General features: G+C 42.5%; 1 protein-coding gene across 2 annotated transcripts in view; it reads right to left on the bottom strand.

Annotated features, from left to right (window-relative positions):
* Positions 1-1,872: 1,872 nt before the first annotated feature.
* The window catches only part of znrf3 (zinc and ring finger 3), a 66,410-nt gene continuing 48,765 nt past the window's right edge, over positions 1,873-19,517 (bottom strand). The window contains exons 3-8 of one of the 2 annotated variants that reach the window (XM_058636887.1): positions 11,074-11,148; positions 8,579-8,710; positions 7,640-7,750; positions 6,608-6,775; positions 4,392-4,494; positions 1,873-4,293 (exon numbers count right to left, since the gene is read on the bottom strand). In XM_058636887.1, coding sequence (XP_058492870.1) covers positions 2,546-4,293; positions 4,392-4,494; positions 6,608-6,775; positions 7,640-7,750; positions 8,579-8,710; positions 11,074-11,148 — 2,337 coding nt within the window. In that variant the 3' untranslated portion in view covers positions 1,873-2,545. The remainder of the gene's footprint in view (positions 4,294-4,391; positions 4,495-6,607; positions 6,776-7,639; positions 7,751-8,578; positions 8,711-11,073; positions 11,149-19,517) is intronic. The other variant, XM_058636888.1, reaches the window with a different exon arrangement.

Genomic DNA, 19,517 nt, shown 5'->3' with positions numbered 1-19,517 from the left:
CTGTAGTGACACAAAATCACTGGTTGGTGGATGTATTTGCCAATATCACTAGTGACTGCAACTACAGTTCTCACAGAGTTAAAACTAGGTTTTCATTGTATCTGTGGAGTGACTCAAGCAATTTGAGTACAACTGATTTTTTTTATTTATATAACATCTTGGTCTGTGATTTTAAGTGCTTATTTCCAAAACTGTGAAAATAGGTTTTGTCATTAAAAAGCATTAGAAATATTATTATAGTGGTTGAATGTTTTTGCATTTTTGCAAATATTTAAAACAAAATGTTTCTTTGTTTAACATGTTTGTTAATTTTGGCCTATAAGGAAGTTTAAAACCACAATTAACTGATTTCTTTACCCAGGTGCAACATTTTAAAACATATCACATCTATGTATTAACTTAAATTATCAATGGACTTATTTGAAAGTGTTTTTATCATGGTAAACGTTTGACTATAAAAAGTGTAAAGCCAAAAATAATGATTGCTACCAACGATAAAACTACTACAAAGACAAACTTTTGGGCGACATAAGCTGCAAGAAATAGAAAGGAAAATACAACAACATGGGTTACTTGAATAAAACTGTATATTTTACAGATCTTTGTACACTTTAATTACAAAACTGTATGGTACTAAAGTTTTAAAATCAGTTTTTTGGTCAGAGATTTAATCGTCTTGTGTGCAATTAACCATGTATTTACAAAGTCTCATGTTAGTGATTTTTTTCTCTCAAGATAAAAAGCAACCATATAACTCAAAACGTTTATACACTCTGAACATAAGACATGGCTTACAGATAAATATATTAGTAAATAAATATTCAGAGAACATATTTTCCATTTATGAAATGTGTTTTGCTATACAGGTACAGAAATATACAGATTGATTTCTAGCCTTTAAACATTTGTAATGGTAATGACAGAAAATAATTATTTTTAAAAAATTAAAAATATTAATTTTTGTACACATTTTAATCTTCTTAAGTGCTAGAAACAATAACAAAAAAAAAAAAATTAAATAGTGACTCAAGTACCCCAAAATGTTATATTTGCAGTAGGTACATATCTCTATACAAAAGGCAAGATTAGATTCTTACTTGATTACAGCACTGGGTTAACTTATAAATAGGGTTATTTCAAAAGGTTTCCCTCCGTGTTGAATGTGTATATTTCATAGAAACAGTATAAAAACAGTCTGCTGGACAAACAGAAAGGCATTAATGACAAGCACTGATATCGCGAATATGTATTATGCACGGCATCATATGATTCAAATTGATACATTGTGTTATGTATAACTACATTTAAAAAAAAAAAAAAAAAAAAAAATAGTCACAGTACAATAAGAAACCCTTATGAAATATGAGTCTTTTCCTGCTACTTTCCTTTGGCCTTTTGATACATGCAAGATCTTTTTTTTATTTCTTTTTAAAGATATATAATAGCCTCATTGAGGAAATTGAGTAAGTGGCAGCAAATAGTATGCTCTTAAGGGCTTCCAAACAAGAGGCGAAGTGCTACACTCTACTCTTGAAAACTCGGCTTACCTCACATCACTGTCACTTTGGTCTGGAGTTTAAACCAAAAGCAGTGCAGTGTCTTTAGATATTGCTACACATAGCTTACCAGCGCAAGGCTTTCATGTTGCTCTGGCACATCTCGTACAGGCAGGCCACTACTGGACAGAAATGCAATGCATAAACCAGATTCTGTATTGTTTTTAAGAGAGACCAGTGTCAGCCTTGCATTCACATTTGTATGCATTTTTCTTTCAGAGATATATATATATATATGTATATGTATATATATATAGATATATATATATATATATATATATATATATATATATATATATATATACATATATATATATATATATATATATATATATATATATATAGATATATATATATAGATATATATATACATATAGCTTCCTCTCCTCAGAGAAATGAGGGTCACCAATGCTTAGGAAGGCCCATTTCCCTGCTCTTGATAAATGTAAAAAAAAAAAAAAAAAAAAAACACTAAAAACAATCATGTCTTTCTGTTTTGGTATAGCTATGTCCATACAACCTATTTGAGTTGGTGGTTGAAGCTTTATAGGCAGTCAGTATTCATGTGCCCACATATACTGAAATGTATACGTGTAGATAGATCTCGTACAAAAGATGGAGACTAAAAAGGGGGGCACTAACCCTTGATGGTAGCACACAGTCTCCAAAACGATGCCAATACCAACCTCATTCTACTTCCAGTTTAAAAAAAACCTCTATTCTTATTCGTCATATTACGTTGTCTCAGTGCTATGTGGTAGCACAGTTTGACACGGAGACGTTTGCGGCCACAGGAATGAACTTGATTCTCTAGATCTAGAAATGACTGGCCACTTCAGTAGAAATCCACACAATCTAAGATGATAACATTCAGTGCTCAAAGAGCAAGGGTTAGAACAAGGCAACTGAGGGTTTCAATGAATGACTGACTGCGTGATTCGGTACCAAATACATATACTTTTGACTGTCCCTTCTCTCTGGGTTCAGGTTCATATACCCAGACCTCCCTCATTTGTTGTAGTACTGCTTCCCAACACAGTGGGGCTGGCAGAGAGATGAGGGTGGAACAAAGCCCTGGTCTCCTCGTCCTGAGGGTATGACTGACCTCTAAACTGTCCTGAGGTGAAGTACCTCCCACTGGGATCATGTTGCTCCCCTGTTCCCACTTCCGCCTCTACCGTGACATTAATGGGCAGTAAACTGCTCTTGGTCTCTGCCCCTGTGCCCACTTCACAATCTGTGTCCTCAGGAATTATGGGTATTCTCTGGTTGAGGTCACAGCAGCCCTGTCCTGTACAGGCGTCTGAGTCTGCATGTGCATACTGCACATTAACAGCGTAGTCCTCAGTGTAGCACCCTGCTGTGGTCCTGTGAACCTTCATCTCTTTGTAGAAGCAGCAAGGCAGTCCTTCGTAGCTCATCTGCTCTGACGAATGGCATAAGTGCTCAGGAGCAAAGTAGTTCTTTGAGGCGGAGCTCTGAAATTCCAACCCTTGGCGACACCGTCCTGAGGCCAGAGGCCCAGCTTGGTCCAAGTCCTGCCCTTTGCACTCCACATTGGGAGGAAGCACCTCAAAGCAGCAGCTACAGGCTGCAGCCCCAATCTCCCCCGACTCCTCCTGTGCCCCTTTCACCCTGTCTGCCCCAGCAGCCTCTGGAGCCCCGGCTGAGGTAGTACTAGTGTTGCTGTTCTCCCTGGGTTCCAGTGATGAGCGACTGCTGTAGTTGGGCTCCAAACTGCAGTTGGAGAGATGGTCCCCGGAATTATATCCCGAAGCCCCAGGAGGGAGCTGGAGACAGTCATGTCCCAAGGGAGCATGGGAAGATGAATCCTCAGTAGGAACTGTGGTGCAAGCTGCAGCCCCTGCTTCACCCGCGGAGCCCCTGCATGGACTCTTACTCCGGTAGACATAAGGATCGTAGTCGCTGCTCAGTGAGCTGCGGAAGGTCGAGCAGCTGCCGTACACCCCCTGGTTGCTGACCTCGGTACAGTCCAACATGGAGTCACTGGAGGAACAGTGGCACTGGCCTGAGCTGCTGCTGCTGCTGTCACTACCAGGACAGTCAGCAAGGTAACCACTGCACACAGAGCGGTGGCCATGGTAACAGCTTAAGCCAGAAGTACTGCCAGCGTCACCGATCCTTGAAGAAGACGCGGGTGCCATGTGTACCACTGTGGGGTATAACAGCCCCTGCTGAAAGGCCCTGCTGTGGTGGCCCTTATGGGCCCCTGCTCCACCAAGGTGTCCAGCCACTGCAGGCCCTTGGCCACCCTCAGGCTGTTGAGGGAAAGTCAACCCCTGAAAATAGTAGTGCTGGTACATAGTTTCATACTGCGAGAAGCAGGCAGCACGTGAAAAGTTGCGACCGTGGAACTTGGGTCGCTTAAAAGCAGCATGGTGCGGCTGTGCTGGGTAGGCAGGGGGTCCTCGGTGCTCTAATCCACAGTGATGGGGGTTTAGTGAGTGGTCCAGGTGAAGTGTGGGGTGGTAGCTCCGGAGAAAGGCAGACGTGGATTGGGGTGGGTACAGACCTTGAGGATCTGGATGCTGGTCCACAGTGAGCACCGTGATGGCGTTGCCGTGCGGATCCATGCTGGTTCTGGTTGGATAGGCAGTCACCTGGCCAGCTCGGTGAACCCTGCCAGGATAATGGACCGGCAGCACCACCCTTTGTCGGCTGTGGACTGGGTTGCTAGGTTCCATGCATACTGCTCCTGGATTTCCCTTCTTTTGCTCTGTGAAAACACATAATAGGGCATTCAGAATCTGAAATTAAGTCTTTGGGACTTTTTTTTTTTATCTTCTTCTGTGAAATGAAAACAAAGCAACTCACCTATGATGTTGTGTCGACAGTGGGGACAAGTGTGATGCTGCAGCAGCCAGGGATCGACACACTTTTTATGAAATCTGTGTGCACAGGGGATAACTCGCAGCTCCTACAGGGAAAAATGCACAAAGATGTTGCGATTATACCTATCCTTTTGACATACTGAGCGCTATTATTAGTTAACACTATAACATGTTTCTTTAAAGTTATGTCAATGTTAAAAGTTGTCGCGTCTAACTGTTAAATATAAAAGAATGTCTGCTACATTCAAACCATTGTCAAAAAAGCTCACACAATATGGAGTTTGAGTTGTCCTTTGTACTGATGCTTGAGTGTAGTTTTATTTTTAAATAAAAATATCTCTTTAAAAAGTGTCTCTTTACAGTCAGTAGAACAATAAACCCAAAGTACATAAATAGAGACCATATTTCTGAGATATGCACCAAATGTACATTGCAAAGGTTGTTGGTGAATGTATTTGCAAATGACCGCAGACGTGTAACAAGATGTATTCTGCCCGTGGGTGAACACACATTGAATTGAGAGTGACTAAATGTCCAGGAGATGGCAGCAATGCAAAACCCAATCAACAAGCGAGCTGTTTGTTTGCAAGTCTCATCAGGTTTTAAACGCTGATGAACTAACTTCACATCATGCCAAAAAAACAAAACTCCACACCGCAGTTAAAAATGCAGTGTTGATGATGAGTGTCTCCACTTTCTTGAACAAAACAAACATTAAGCTCACACTTGAGGGCAAAGAATGCAACCCCTTTGCACTCGGATGGAAAATTGACACAGAGGAATTTCAAGTCACAAAAGCAGGAGAACAGTTAATATGGATTGTAATATTATTTTCCTCAGAGAGCGCTCTATCAGTGCCAAAAGTACTTTACTCTTGCCTAATGTGACTCATCTCTGGGCTGCTTTCCACCCAAGCTTTTGTTGCTTGGTTCACTGCTCAATAACCCCTTTGATGCCATTCAGCCTTTTATATCGCCACTTCCTCTGTGAAATCCTGGCGCCATGCTTTGTTGTGTTTTCTTCTCCTTACCGAAGAGACACATAACCACAGAAGACGCACACGTACCAACTATGTCCCCCTGGGCACTGTGGGTTTGTCCCTCCAGTGTCCATGAATGAGGATGAGCAATGCTGTTACAGTAAACCCTCAAAGTCCAAGTGGAGCATACATATTTCAACAATGACTTCTTTAAAATGATTAAAGAAAGCCACGCTGGGAAAACAGGAAGCACAATCACCACCCAGTTTACTCTGGGTACCGTTATCTCCCCAGGTGTTCTGAAAGACTGAAGCAAACATCTGAGAAGGCGCCGGAAACAACGTCACTGAAGACTGCAGAACTGTGGTCCCTGAGCACATCGGGGAACTTCCATTCTATTGTCCATGAAAGTGCATTATGTTTCATGTCTGCAGAGCATGGAACTAGAGCTCACTAACACTGCCAGAGTTTAAAAGGTTTCCCTCCCACATCTTGTCCACCTATGCGTGACGTTGTTTGATCGATGCGTTTGTCCGTCACGTGACGCTTTTCTGTTGCGTCTCTGCAAACAACACTTTTCACGAAGCAAACGAAAACGAAAGCACAAAATGATAATGCGATTTAATCCCTGCAAAAATGTGTATGTGCCATCTGTTTTGCGTTGGCTTCTCAAAAAGTGTTGTTTGAAAATATCGACACAAATCTAATTCCATATTTCCACAAGAATCTTCGTTTTAATTTGATTTTATGGCTCCAAAAATGTACTTCATACTGGAAAAAAAAAAAAAAAAAACAATTCTCCACAGTTAACAATTAGTAAAACCTAGGAAATTTCCTATGGTAAATTGCTCATTGTGCCAATAACATTAAAGACTACACTTGTATTACTGATATAAGAATAGCAGTGACGGCCAGGATTGTATTAGAGGCTTTGAAATTCTCTTTGAATTGCAAAATATCTCCAGATTTATAACATTAATATGTGTGATTCTGCATTTTACCTTAAGGATACAAAAGGCTGTGGTAAGTGCTGCCACAAAAAGTCCGAAATTATGGCCACGTTTGAGTGAATTTGATGGTAGAAACACATTAAAAGATTGAAAATTGATGACAATATAATGCTGTATCAATATTTGGTCCCACCCCCACATATTCAGGACTCCAAGAATTACAGCAAAACTAAGCATTAGTCCAATGACTGTAGAATCGTCGTTTCCTACCTCCCCATCAATGTACTTCTCCAGACAGATGGCGCAGTCTGAGGTGGAGCTGCTGCTCAGTGAATCAGACGCTCCACAGCTGATCTCACGCTGGCCCTTTCCTTTAGCCTTGAACTTGCGAGTCTCCATCTTTTCCAGAGCCTGTATGGCCATTCTGTTCATGGAGCTCTGAAAAAGGAAAGTGGAACAGGGTGAGGACCACGTGTGTGTATGATAAGCAACAGTTTCGACATGAAAAACAACAAACACCGCAGCCAAAAATAAAGCATTAAAGTCATCTTAGCCATTAACATCCCTTTACAATGTGCATCCGTGTTGGCAAGTGTTTTACTGCTGAACTGTGGTCCCTCATGACAGGGTTGATGTCGTGATGTCGTGGTGTGTAGTTTTGAAACGACTGGAGCATTAGCAACTCTGTCTGGCTTGAATTTCAGAGCTTCTCTCATCTCTCATTTTGACTCCACAGTTGATATAAGTTGACACACACAAAACGACTTATTCCATCCAACGTTAATACATATGAAGCAGCCCTCTGTAGTTTATAGTAGCTAATGCCTTGTTCCAGAATTATTTATGCTCAGTGAAAGAATCCTTCACTAAACCAAAAGATAAGGATCCTTTTTGCTCAACGTCTAAGGTTAACCGTTGTGAAAATACACAGATAAATATACAAGAATAACATGTAAGCAATATTTACTGTAAATTTGTCAAAAAGTGTGACAAATTCACCTCTGGTTTGACACGTCATGGTTAAAAAAAAAAAAACCGACATGTTTATTAGCAGGATTACACCTGTCGTCTGAGTTAATTAAATGCTAATCCTAATTCAGGTGCATAATACAAGCCTTCACGGAGAGCTTTGTGTCAACACGAGAGGAATCAGTGAGCGACAGAGCAGCCGACACCTGACTTGATGCCCACAACTGCACGGTGCAGTGTAGTTTTGTGTAAAAGGTTTGAGTAAGTTTAGTCTTAAACTTACTCCCCCCCCACCACCATCTCTACATTGAATGACTATATTTGGATACTAACCTGGCTTCTCCTCTGCTTGAGTTTGATCTTGATGAGCAGGATGAGGCAAACCAGAGACACAACCACAAAGAACGCCAGGAAGATCCCCATGTCGAAGTATTCCGTGGGCTGCTGTGGGAAAGAGAGAAGAGTGAGAAATCGAAGTTTGGTCATGAAGTGTCACTGAAAGGGTTATTCGGCCCTTCATGCCGCTGGATATTTGATTATACCCTAGGTGGTGTTACTAATCTCCTCTGCATTATGCAAATAAAAAGAAACTTGTCTTAAATAAGGAGTACGGAATAAAAACACAGCTGATTTTTCCTCCTGCATTGATTTATTTAGGCAACATGTGTTGAGTTGAAAACATACTTTTCTTGATTGTGGTTCTCAAAAATGCTGAATTACTATTTTCATCGTTGTAAAGTCCATCTTAAGGGTTTAACGGCGTCAAATAACGAACCTGCTACACAGTTCTAGACCAGATGTAAGTCTCCCTTTTAAGAAACAGGATGCAGACTCCATTCTTGTGACGTGAAGTCAGTTTTTTTTTTTAAATATGTAAAAAATGACTGCTCATGTCTCCAAGTTGTTTAACTTTGCCCTTATCACTGGCCCTTCTCTTGGGCTTTCATTTTGTCAAGTTACTTAACCTCAAAGAGTGTTGATCTCTTATCAAATATTTCAAGCAAACAAACCCCTCTTTGACCGGCCGATATTAATCTCTCCCAGTGCTAAGAAAAAGTCCTTGGCCCCGGGCTCAGCAGAGAGCAAAGAAGAAAGGAAAGGGGTCAGATTTCACAGCTGGAATTTTGGCTTTTGTCCTCGCATCTGAAACGTCTCGGCACCGCTCGGTGCTTGGGAGCTTCACGTGAACATGTTCATCTCTTCCCCCTGTTCCTTACGTGTAAGTCGTCCGCCCTGGACGGGTTTATTAGTTTTTCAGCGTTGAGCTCTTACCCTCGGGGGTCTGTGTTGTATCCGAGCACGAGCCACTTTCTGCTTGTTGACGATGTTCATCAGCTTCACGGCATCGTTGCCCTTCACGTAAACCACCGGCCGCTTCAGGGGATCCTCGGCAACCTGGTTGAGCTGAGAGGAGAAAAGAGAAAGAAAAACAACTGAAATATAGACAAAGTTGTTCATTTAGGAGCTTTTGTCAAAGGGTCTCTTCACCAATTACACACATTTAAGTGGTCATTTTCCTGCTGGCTTCATGTAAACTTTAATATTTGCTTACTACAGATGTCACTCTGAGGTCAAATATCTGGTTGTCTGTAGACCGTACACTCGCACTTTTGTAGATTTTATTTGGTGATCCTTTTTGAAAAATAGTTTTTCTTTATCACTGTGCCGCCCTTGGTTGCTTCTCAGCACAAGGAAAGAACAGAGTCTTCCTGTAACGGGTACTTTGTCCTTATTCTGGACATATCGTTGACTCCAAATATTATTACCTCTGCCGAAGAAGCTGTATTCCTGCCCATGTTTGTCTGTGAGTAGCATAACTTAACAAAAGTTTTAAAAAACAGACTCTAATGAATTTTGACAGGTGGCGTCGCACTTATTGGCCCCTCCCACATTCAATTTTCGACGTACATTCCCCAAACACCAGGATTGATGTGAGTCTTGGGGTATGGGAAAGGCCTCAAAAAGGCAGTTCATTTGGGGGAATAATAAGAATAATAATAATAATAATAATCCTTCCAGTTTCAAGAGGGTTCTTGCAACCTTGTTGCTCGAACCCTAATTATACTTCCTGGGGATGGAGGTTATGGCCCGATGACAAACTTATTAGATTTTGATGGAGATCCAGAGTGGAGTGTATTTATACTGTGGGAAATGTAAGAATGTGCAAATCCGTCTTTGCTAGAGCTGCTCGGCTGACTGGAGTTTGTGATGCGTGGCGAAGTATTGCTGAATTTCTCGGTGACATCAGGCTGGAAAGTTCTGGAACGACTGACCTAATGGCTGTGACCTGTCTGAGCGTAAATAAAGCCAAAAGGCATAAAGTCATTTACCGCCTGGAGAAAATGACCTATAGGTTTTGAGACATGGAAAGTGTGGTCACAGGAGGAAATAGTCGATGAATAGCATGTCTTGGCGTTCGAGTAAGTTGACATAGTCGTTCGCTTCTCCTCGCCCCCCCTCGCGTCTGCCACTTTGGAATCTGTAATTTGTAAAAGCCCGAGGGACACACCAAGCGATATTCACATTTCTATTTCTCATGGTGTTATCACGCTCCCCTCTGAAATACTGTATGTTCTCGTTCGGAAGAATAAGTGTTGAAACCTGTGATTTGATTCTGGTGAGCTGATTAAAAAAAATCGCTTTTAAAAAAAAAACTCTCCACTGATAAAAGCATAAAAAGCAAAACCGTAGTCAAACAGCCTATAAATACACACTAACTTGGACAAGAAGGAAAACTCACAACCCCCAAGAATTTGACCTTCATGGAGGTCAAGTAAACGAAGTAAGCAGAGCTTTTATTCTAACACAGGATTCAAAGTGCTGCACGGCTCCAAAAACAAACAATAAAGTAGAATAATTTGCGACTTTAACCCTCTGCTTATTTCTCCCTAAGCTCCTCCCTCCCTGCCCCTCAGCCTTGTGGGTCTTGCCTCTGCTGATCGGGCCGCTCCGACTGGAAATGCCTCTCAGGGGAATTTAACACAACCGCCCAGCTCTGCCTTTCATGTGGTCTCCGCGCAATCCCTTTTATCTCACACAGCAACGCGCTTTACGACCCAGCGGCAGAGAAGAAGAGGCGAAGAGGGAAGGGGAGAGAGAAAAAAAAAGAAAAAAAAAAGAAGAACCTAGCAAGTCTAGGCCTGGCGTGGTGTGGATGAATACCACAGGAGAATTCTTGCGACAAAAGCGCTCAGAGGAGTAACTTGTGTATTTTAACTCCAAACAGCAAAGACACGGGAGCCAGAAAGACTGGAAGCAGGAGGAATGTGAGTGTCTGGGTGTGTGTGACACTTTGTTCTTACTGTGGCCAGTGAGTGCGAGTGCGAGTGTGAGTGCGTCCCTAAATGTGCACTCAAAAACATCCATGTTCTCGAGGGGATGAGGTAATGTGCGCTACCTGTGCAATTATGAGCTCAACAGAAGAGTTCGGTCACGGTCTAGTGAAAGCTGAACCTGGATATCCATTTTCAGTCGTCCCAGAGTGCAGTGCAGTGCACTGCTGAAAACATACCTTTGAGCTCAAAAGGCCCACAGTGGCTGAATGAGCGAGGCTGATCCACATGCTTTGAAACTGAACTAAAGATAGATCATTGTCTGCACAAATACACACACGGAGACGCACAAACACACCCTGCCAGTGCGAGGGGCAGGACATGCCGCTCCGCTTTATTCAGCGAGTAAAAAAAAGCAAAGTGTCTTTCACAGATAGACAAGACAGACAGACTGAAAGCGGGAATTCCAGGGTAATGTGAGGTGTGTGTACGAACCTGGTCGATGGCATCCGGATTCTCCGACACGTCAAAGATGACAGCCGTGGCCCCGCGCTGCACCGCTCGCTTCGCCTGCAAGCACAGAACACAAGCAATCGTTAGATATATGCAGGGTGAAAGGGAAAAGAGCCATAGTTTGTCAGCTGAGCTTTGTTTTGGTTTTGGTTTTTTCCACGTTCAAATTCAGGCCACTAGAGGGAGTTCTCTGCCCAAGTGTATCCACACACAGCAAACTGGGGAGGCAAAGAGACAGTAAACTGTTGCACTGATAACACTTGTTTGGATGCACATGTGGTCTCTTGCTCTCCAAGTCCTCATTACGTAATTCACAGTCTCTCTGCGCCACATTAAGCCGAAGGAGCCGATTAAATTTCCTGCCATATACAATCGTCTCATTCAAGCGCGGCAGCTGCATGCACAGGTCCATGTGATGCTACTCTCCATGAGGACACCAAGCTGAAGCTTTCAGTTCAATTAAGTTAGCAGGGTTTTCCCAACAGCTAATAATCTGAGCTCCTTTCATCTGAGAGTTCAGGAAGTTGTTGCCCCCCCGCCCCTCTTTCTGCTCAAGACAAAAGACAAAGGAAACGCTTGGATCTGCAGAAAGTCACTGCAGAATCTTCCCGTTTCCTTTATCTTTAACTTCTGCCTTTTCCCTCCAAATGTGATCCACTGTGCTCTGTTTAGACAAACGGTTTGATGTCTGCACTACATGATCTAAAAGAGTGCAGCTGGGATCATATCCTGGTATTATCAAGTGCCCTTGGGTTCTTGCCAGCGCTCTTCATTACTGCAGGGAGGAGGCGGAGGAAGATCAAAGTGACAGTGTACAGTCCTGTGACTCTGCTGCCGAGTGGCTGGAGAGTGTCACAGCTTCGGTCTGCAGCCAGGAGTGGAATGTGCAGACGAGGGCACACTTGCTCTTTTCACTACGCGTCGCGCTCAATTCCAAGGATGATGTGCACATTCCAGCATCTTCCGTCCAAAGGTTGTTTTTTTTAATTAATTAAAATACTATTGCTTCACAGATAGGGCCAAAAAAGTTTGAGTTCCTGAGTGAAAGTTTAATTGTTTGAAAGGTTAGTTGTGGCTTCACACTTCAAACATTTCCAATCAAAGCCATTATGTGTCATAGCTTAAGCTTGATTTAGAACCCACACAACAGTGCTCACATTTACTCACCGATTACTACAATTAATCAATCGCTGCAATTGCTGCAATAGTTATTGTTTCATTGCTCCGCGTGCCTCAGTCAGGTGTTTCGGTGCTTTGTGACATTGTCCATGTCATCACAAATCTCTTGCAATCCAACGTGAGAGCAGAGCAGACATGAATGGAGACGCTGATTACACAGTAAACACGTGATTGAAATGAAAAATACAGATGATCAGATGGAGAAAGTTGAAAGATTTGATTTGACACACGTGTGTTACGTCTGTAAGTTTCTGTTTTGCTTCCTGCAGCGTTAAACTTCATGTCAAAGTGCTGATTTCTGGTCAACTCTCTTATGACTGGTGCTTAGTGGCATCTCCGATAATATAAACCGCTTTTATAGCTGCAACTGTGACAAATCCATTTTCCATGTGGGCGCTTGCATCATTGCTCCTACTTCCTGCACGAGCCTTAGAAACGGGTTAATGATTAAAAACAGCTTTTCAGAAAGCTGCATGTGTAGTGAATGGGAGTTCCTGCTCCATGACTGTAGTTTCCATTCGCGGGCAAGAAAGCGACACAAGGGGGTGTTTGCGTTCTGTCAATACCGCAGCCAATTTGATTTGACACATGTGTGGACCAGCGTGGGTCTTTGTCACCTTTGGGGTGACTGTGCTGCAGCTTGGACAAGTTACAGCAGGAGGAAACAAGACCCAGGGCAATCAAATACTTTTGATATAAGAGGAGGCCTCGCACAAAACTCCAGCTCGAGGAAAAAAAAACACCACGACACTCCGAAGCGTGTGCGCGAGCAACAGTGCATCTCAATTAGATTTCCTCTTTGTTTAATTCAAAGACGAGTTGTTAATGAGTCTTACTTTCAAAGACCAATTAACTCTTATCAAATGGTGAGAATTAGCGGCAAAAAGCTATAAATACAAGCGCTCTCTTTCCACCTCTCTCCCTCTTTTGTGCTGCCTCCCTCACGTGAACCAACGTTGCTCTTTTCTTCCCTTCTTCACTTTTGTACTGAGAGTTCCGAGTGAGATCTCAGCTCAGCTTTTTCCCTCTCAGCCTCTCAGCTCCACACTGCCAGGCTCCAGCCCTTTGATGTTAGCTCTCCCAGTTAATAATTAATAGCTCTTGGTAAGACGCTTTGAGCAGAAAGAGATCTTCCTCCTAAAGAATCTCCACTCAGGCAGGCCTACGCTGCAGTGCAGAGACTTGCCTGACAACAACAAAAATGCAGCCACAGGCAAACTGGCTCTCTTAAAAAACATGACACATCTCCTTCCCAGCCCTATAAAAAAAAAAAAAACTACAACCCCAGACACCAGAGGAAGGATACATATGTCTTACTTTATGACAATTCCCCCCCCCCCCCACATCTCACAACTTTGCCATGTCGCTAAAAACTTCTGAGGGGGAAATGCTCCACTGTGAGTCAAGCTGGCGATAGAATTTCAAGTGGCAGAGTTCCTGGGTAAGGAGAGATTGTGAAATGTGAGACAGCATTCAGTCCGGAGCTGCAAACTTTTCAAAAAAGATGAAAAGAAAAAATGCTGGAGACGTCAGCTTTTTATTCATCCGTGCGGGTCAAAGCCTGTGCTCATAGTTAGTGATCAGGACGTGCACATAGAGTTATAGTTTTAAGAATTGTAAGGACCAACATGTTTGGTGTGAATATAATCTCACACAAAAATAAAAGGTGTACAAATACAACAATTAACTGTATTGAGCTTTCATCTTCCCCTTATCTTTACTACATTTTGATTTTGTCTTATCGAAATAGCAAATTAAACAAATCTCATCCAAGCAGATTGTTCTCAATCATTTGGCTCCTTAATGCTGTATTTCAATCACAGCTGCAGTGTTTCCCATATGAAATGAACACAATCCATGATCAAGGCAGCGGTGCACACTCTGTCCAGAGAGTTGTGTCTGGATATTCTCCAGAGTTTGACATTCACATGTAAAGAGTGCAGCAGCAGATCGTGTAGGTGAGAGACATTCACAACAGCAGGAGAATCTCTGGGGGATCCAGATGTGTGCGTGTGTGTGAGACTCTCCTGAGTTTCTCCTGCTGTGAGCTCCTCATACTGTAGGTGCATTTTCAATCAATTAGAAGAGGGAGCTGGCACGAGAATCTCCGGAGTGTGGCCAGACTGCATGTCTGAAAGCATTTTAAGTTAGAGATCATCCATCTCCTACTACTTGATCCTCCACATGAGGGTGGTGGAGGGAGCTGTGCCAATCTCAATCTGACATTCCATGTCACTCGCCAGTCCATCACAGGTCCATACACAGACAAACAACCATTCACTCTCACACCTATGGTCAATTTAGAGTGTCCAATTCACCTAACTGCCATATTGTAGGTTTTGGACCGAGGGAGGAAGACAGAGAACCCAGAGAAAACCCACATACACACACACACGGGGAGAACATGCAAACTCAACATGCAGAAAGGCCCTTGTTCCAACCGGGTCGCAAACCCGGGTCTTCTTACACAGTAAGTACAATATTTGTTTCTGATGAAGGTACAACTCTTTGTTGTCAATGTGCATCAAACAAAAGTTGAGAAAATTCAAACATTGTTCTTCTTCCAGCTGCAAAGAGTGCTATACGCAAGGTTTGGCAACTAAGACTTGAACAAACAGTAACAGTGCGAGGCAAAATGAAAGGGTGATGAGGTAAAAGAGGGTAAAAGGTTGGGTGTTTAAAAAGGAGTCTCCCCTTGAGCCTTCAAAGTGCACTGCTAATATTTTCCCCAAAGCTGAAACATGAGCTCTGGGGCCCACATTAGTCCTTGATCAGTCATCCATGCTGAACAATCAGCTCAACTCTGAACCCGAAGTGCACGCCGAGTTTCCCAGGTACTTCACAATACTGCAGGCTAAACAAACTTCCCGCTGGCTCAGGAGGCCTGAGAATTAGGGGTCCAATCTTCCCCGAGTGAACACAGAAACCGCAGCAGAAAGCACTGAGAATCCAGTCTAGACGCAGAGGAAAACGATAGCTATGTTTAGCATCCCTAAGTGAGCCTGCCAGCCCGTAACATCTGAGGGAGAGACATTTTCACTTGTCTGGAAAGAGACTTCTCTCGGCAGAGGGCTCGCTGCGCCGTTCACGTTTTACCGAGGAGCGCCGTGCGTATTAAAAACAGTTTGGAAACTATACGTGTGTAAATACCTGCAGGGATTTACCAAGACACACACACACACACACACACACAGCTTACATGCAAACATACAAAACACCTGGACTACACCTGCAACATCTGGCTCATGTGAAAATTCTTTTATCACATCATTCGCTCTTACTTTAAAACTTTCTTCTTTCCTCCTCCTAATGCTTTTCTATCTCTCCCTCCCTCCCTCTCCGTCTGTCTGTCTGTCTGTCTGTCTGTTCCTCTCTCTCTCTCTCTCTCTCTCTCTCTTGCTCTCTGCAGTGCTATAATTAAGGCAATTAAGTCTTCAGAAGACTCTCCACTGCTATTATGCTGTAATTTCATGTTGCCTCCTGGCTTTACGGTTTATTAAAAGATAAAGGCATAGTTTTCTCCCATTGATTTTCTTATATGTGGTCGGCCCTTTTTTCTCTCTCTCTCTCCGTCTCCGCTCGCTCTCAGAGGAGAAGGCATGTGTTCCAAAACATTATTTACATTCAGCTAAAATAAAACATTTTCAACGTGGCTCGCTATGCGTCATGTGAATGGAAGGTCTCTGCAGCCCGGAGGCAGAAATGAAAACTATGTCTCTTTCTCATTGGCTCTGCTAAACACGCCGTGCGTCCGCCGCCATGGAGTCTCGGACCATTTTTCGATCACCGCAACAGGATTTTAATCCTTCACCCTGTTCATCGGGCACTTTCCTCCCCGTTTGATGTTCACGCGTCGCTGACAGACTGTTAAATCTGTCATCACACGTCAGATACCCCGACACATTTATATTGACTCCGTGACATGTAATCAACTGGTTTGACACTCATTGAGCCGGATTTGCGAAACTGCTGTGTCACCTCGACTGCAAAATGAGAACTTCCCTGTTCCCACAGGTACATACGTGTTAATGCTGTCCTGAAATCTATTTATGAGTCCAAGTGTGAACCCGGCTAAACCCTTTTTGGGGGCTAAATCCTTCTCAGCTCGTCAGTCAGACTTCATTTATGCAACATATGAAGTACAGTACAACAATTTTTAAAACCATAATATAACATGTACAGTATATAGATGATATAATGACACAATATTGTAACAATATACATAATAATAAATATTAGGCATTACTAATGAGGCTATTACCCCAAAGTCTTGAGGATCCTTGAGAGTTCATGAAAGAAAATCTGTATGTAAGTATGGATGAGACCATTGATAGTGCTTTTCACACTAGCAAGCACCACCACAGGATTGTTCCATTCAGCCCAAGTTCAACAGTGACCAAGAACCAAAGTTCCATTACCCTACATGGTCAAAGACAGGTGTTACTCAAAGGCCACCTATGAACTCCTCTTTGCTTTTCAACGCAGGGGAAGAAGTCGTCTTCCAATGTGGTCACAATGCGTCTCCGATCACCTCCCGAAGTGGTATGGCAGATTGGATAACAATCGGTCTTCCTAGTTCCTCTCATCTACAGCTTACATCGACTGATGATGTCACTTTTGGTACCATCTTTTCTGTTTCCAAACAAATGTATTTTCAGTGTCAATGTGACGGCTGGTTCAAAATTTGGTTCAGGAACGTATTTAAACTTATGTAACAGTTTTAAAAACAATGTAAAACCAACTATAACATGTTCAGTTAACGTTGTGTTCCTTAGAGTAGTCTTCATTTTCTCCCTCCACCTTCCCAAACTTTTGAACTCTCCAATATTCCTGTTTAATATTTATTCTAATGCAATTAAGCCCCTGGCTGGAACATTTCACATGTGTCCCAGGACATCTAAAGCACCATTTCTAGAGCTGCATTCAAAACAATGTTTACAGAGGATGTGAAAAAACCACTTGTGAGTCACACTGGCCACAGCAAGCCTCCTCCAAGCTCCTCTCCATCTTCATATAAATGGGCAGTTTACGCAACGTAAACACACAGAGGAAAGAATCACTTGAAGCACTCAGTGAGCTCAGTGATGGCCATTTATATAAGACTACAGATTAGAGGTCCGGTCAGAAAGGGAAGGCAGACCTGTTTATTGTGACTCTTCATGTCACGGTGCTGTTCTCGGATCAGTTGAAGAGATCCGATTTGTCAACAGGACGTGGAGCCAAGTACAGCAAAGCTGCAGTAACATCTTTGGGTCACAAGAGTTCTATCGTACTTTAAAACACCACGCTGTATTAAAGAAGACCAAAAATTTAGGGCTGAGACCATGAGCTCCTTAAACAAAGGTTTAATTACGTTATTAATCAATCGAGAAGATTTTGGAACCAGAGGAGTCGCCCCCTGATGGCCATTCAAGAGAATACAAATCTCCATCTTTTTGTTGTATGATCAAAACATGCCAACTCATATGCTACACAGATTATTTACACATCATATGCAAGTTTTAGCTTTTATTTATTTATTTTCTTTTCTGATAATGACTGGATCCACAATACAGGACTCACTATCACCAAAGAAATACAGCTCTTTTGTGTCATTCAGTTCACTACTGCTACAGTCTACCAATCTCTCTGCATGAATATTCTAATAAACTGTTTCAATTAAATTAATATCACTCTGTGCCACAGCGGCAGCAACAAGAGACACTGAACGTGAAAATCAAGGTCCTTATCCTTTACACACACAAGAAAACAAACCTTTGAAATCATGTCCCTGCAGCAGACAGTGAATGAAAAATGCGCATTAAATGGGAGTAAAAGGCATGAATGTCATCCTTTTAGGAAACGACTCATTCCTTTAGTTTGAGGAAAAATGTCATGTTTATGGTATTTTATCAGAAATCTGATGTGTGTGTGTGTGTGTGTTTCCTTTCCTAAAGCAGGTATGGACCAAGTGTCCTCTGCACGTTTCCATGCATAGTTACTAAGTATCACATTTCCCATTTTTCATTTACCAAGATCCCATCTAGTGATTGTGACCAGTGTTGTACACTGATACTGTACACCATGTCCAGCCAGCACACTCTCACACACACACACACACACACACATGAATACACACTGATACAGTGTGTAGTGACTATCTGTTCTACTGTGTCTCAGTTTGGGAAGATCGTTTCTAATGGGTGAAGTGTCTTCTTTCCACTGGTTTAATCCTCAAATGGAGACAAGAATTGTGCAACAAACCTGAAACAATAGCAAGGAAGCCCCTTTGGTAATATAAATATATATATATGTATATATATATATATAGATATATATATATGTGTGTGTGTGTGTGTGTGCGCTGCACAGCTGGGCCATCATCTGGATTTGTGTGAAAAGCCTCTTTTAAAATGTGGTCATGTCAGGCTGCAGTGAAAAACACAGAGCTCTGTGGAAGGAAAACTTCACACATGAGAGAAGAAGCCTGTGGTTTTCCATAACAATGCTCCAACCATTATCCAGTGAAGATGTCCAAGTCTACTCTACTCCTCCAGCGTTTCTGACAAGGCTGCCATCTTTCTTTTGTTCTTTTCCTCTTCCTCACCTCATCTCTCCCCCCCTCCCTCCACCCCCCCCCCCCCACACACACACACACACACAAACACCTCCGCCCGAGTTCTGTCTCTGCCTCAGTGAACATCGGTTGGACATTGCATAACCAGAATTATACAACTGAAGTGTGCTATCAAAATGTGCTTGGCAAAGAGCAGTGACGGAGGGGAGGGAGCGAGTCATTGTACGGTCCGTGTAAAGTATGTTCATCTACTTTTAGCAAACGACCAACACGCGGCGTTCACATATACAGCCGGGGATTAAGCATCAAGAGCTTTTCCCTCCACATTCATACGGCACTGAATATCTCATCAGGTGAGAGCTTGGACAGTTTGGGCCAGAATAAGAAAGGATGGTGAGGAAAGAGCAGCACTGTCTCCACACGTAGGACCACAAGTAAGATGCTTCAGGAGTAACCGAACAGATGTTGAAAGAAAAAACAACAAAACAAAAAAAAAGTAAAAAAATAAAATTTCCACAATAGGACAAACATGTTTGGCCGCAGAGTTAATCCTTGTGGTTGAATTTCGAACATGACATTTTAATTATTCCAACAGAATGTCAGGTAATACACACAGCATGCGATCAAGAGACCAATTAAACACTAAACACAACAAACACATGCTTGCGACAAAAAACATCAATAACTTCAA

This window comes from Solea solea, chromosome 8 (assembly GCF_958295425.1).
Source record: "Solea solea chromosome 8, fSolSol10.1, whole genome shotgun sequence".
Taxonomy (NCBI): Eukaryota; Metazoa; Chordata; class Actinopteri; order Pleuronectiformes; family Soleidae; genus Solea; species Solea solea.
This window is presented reverse-complemented; position numbering and strand designations above follow the sequence as displayed.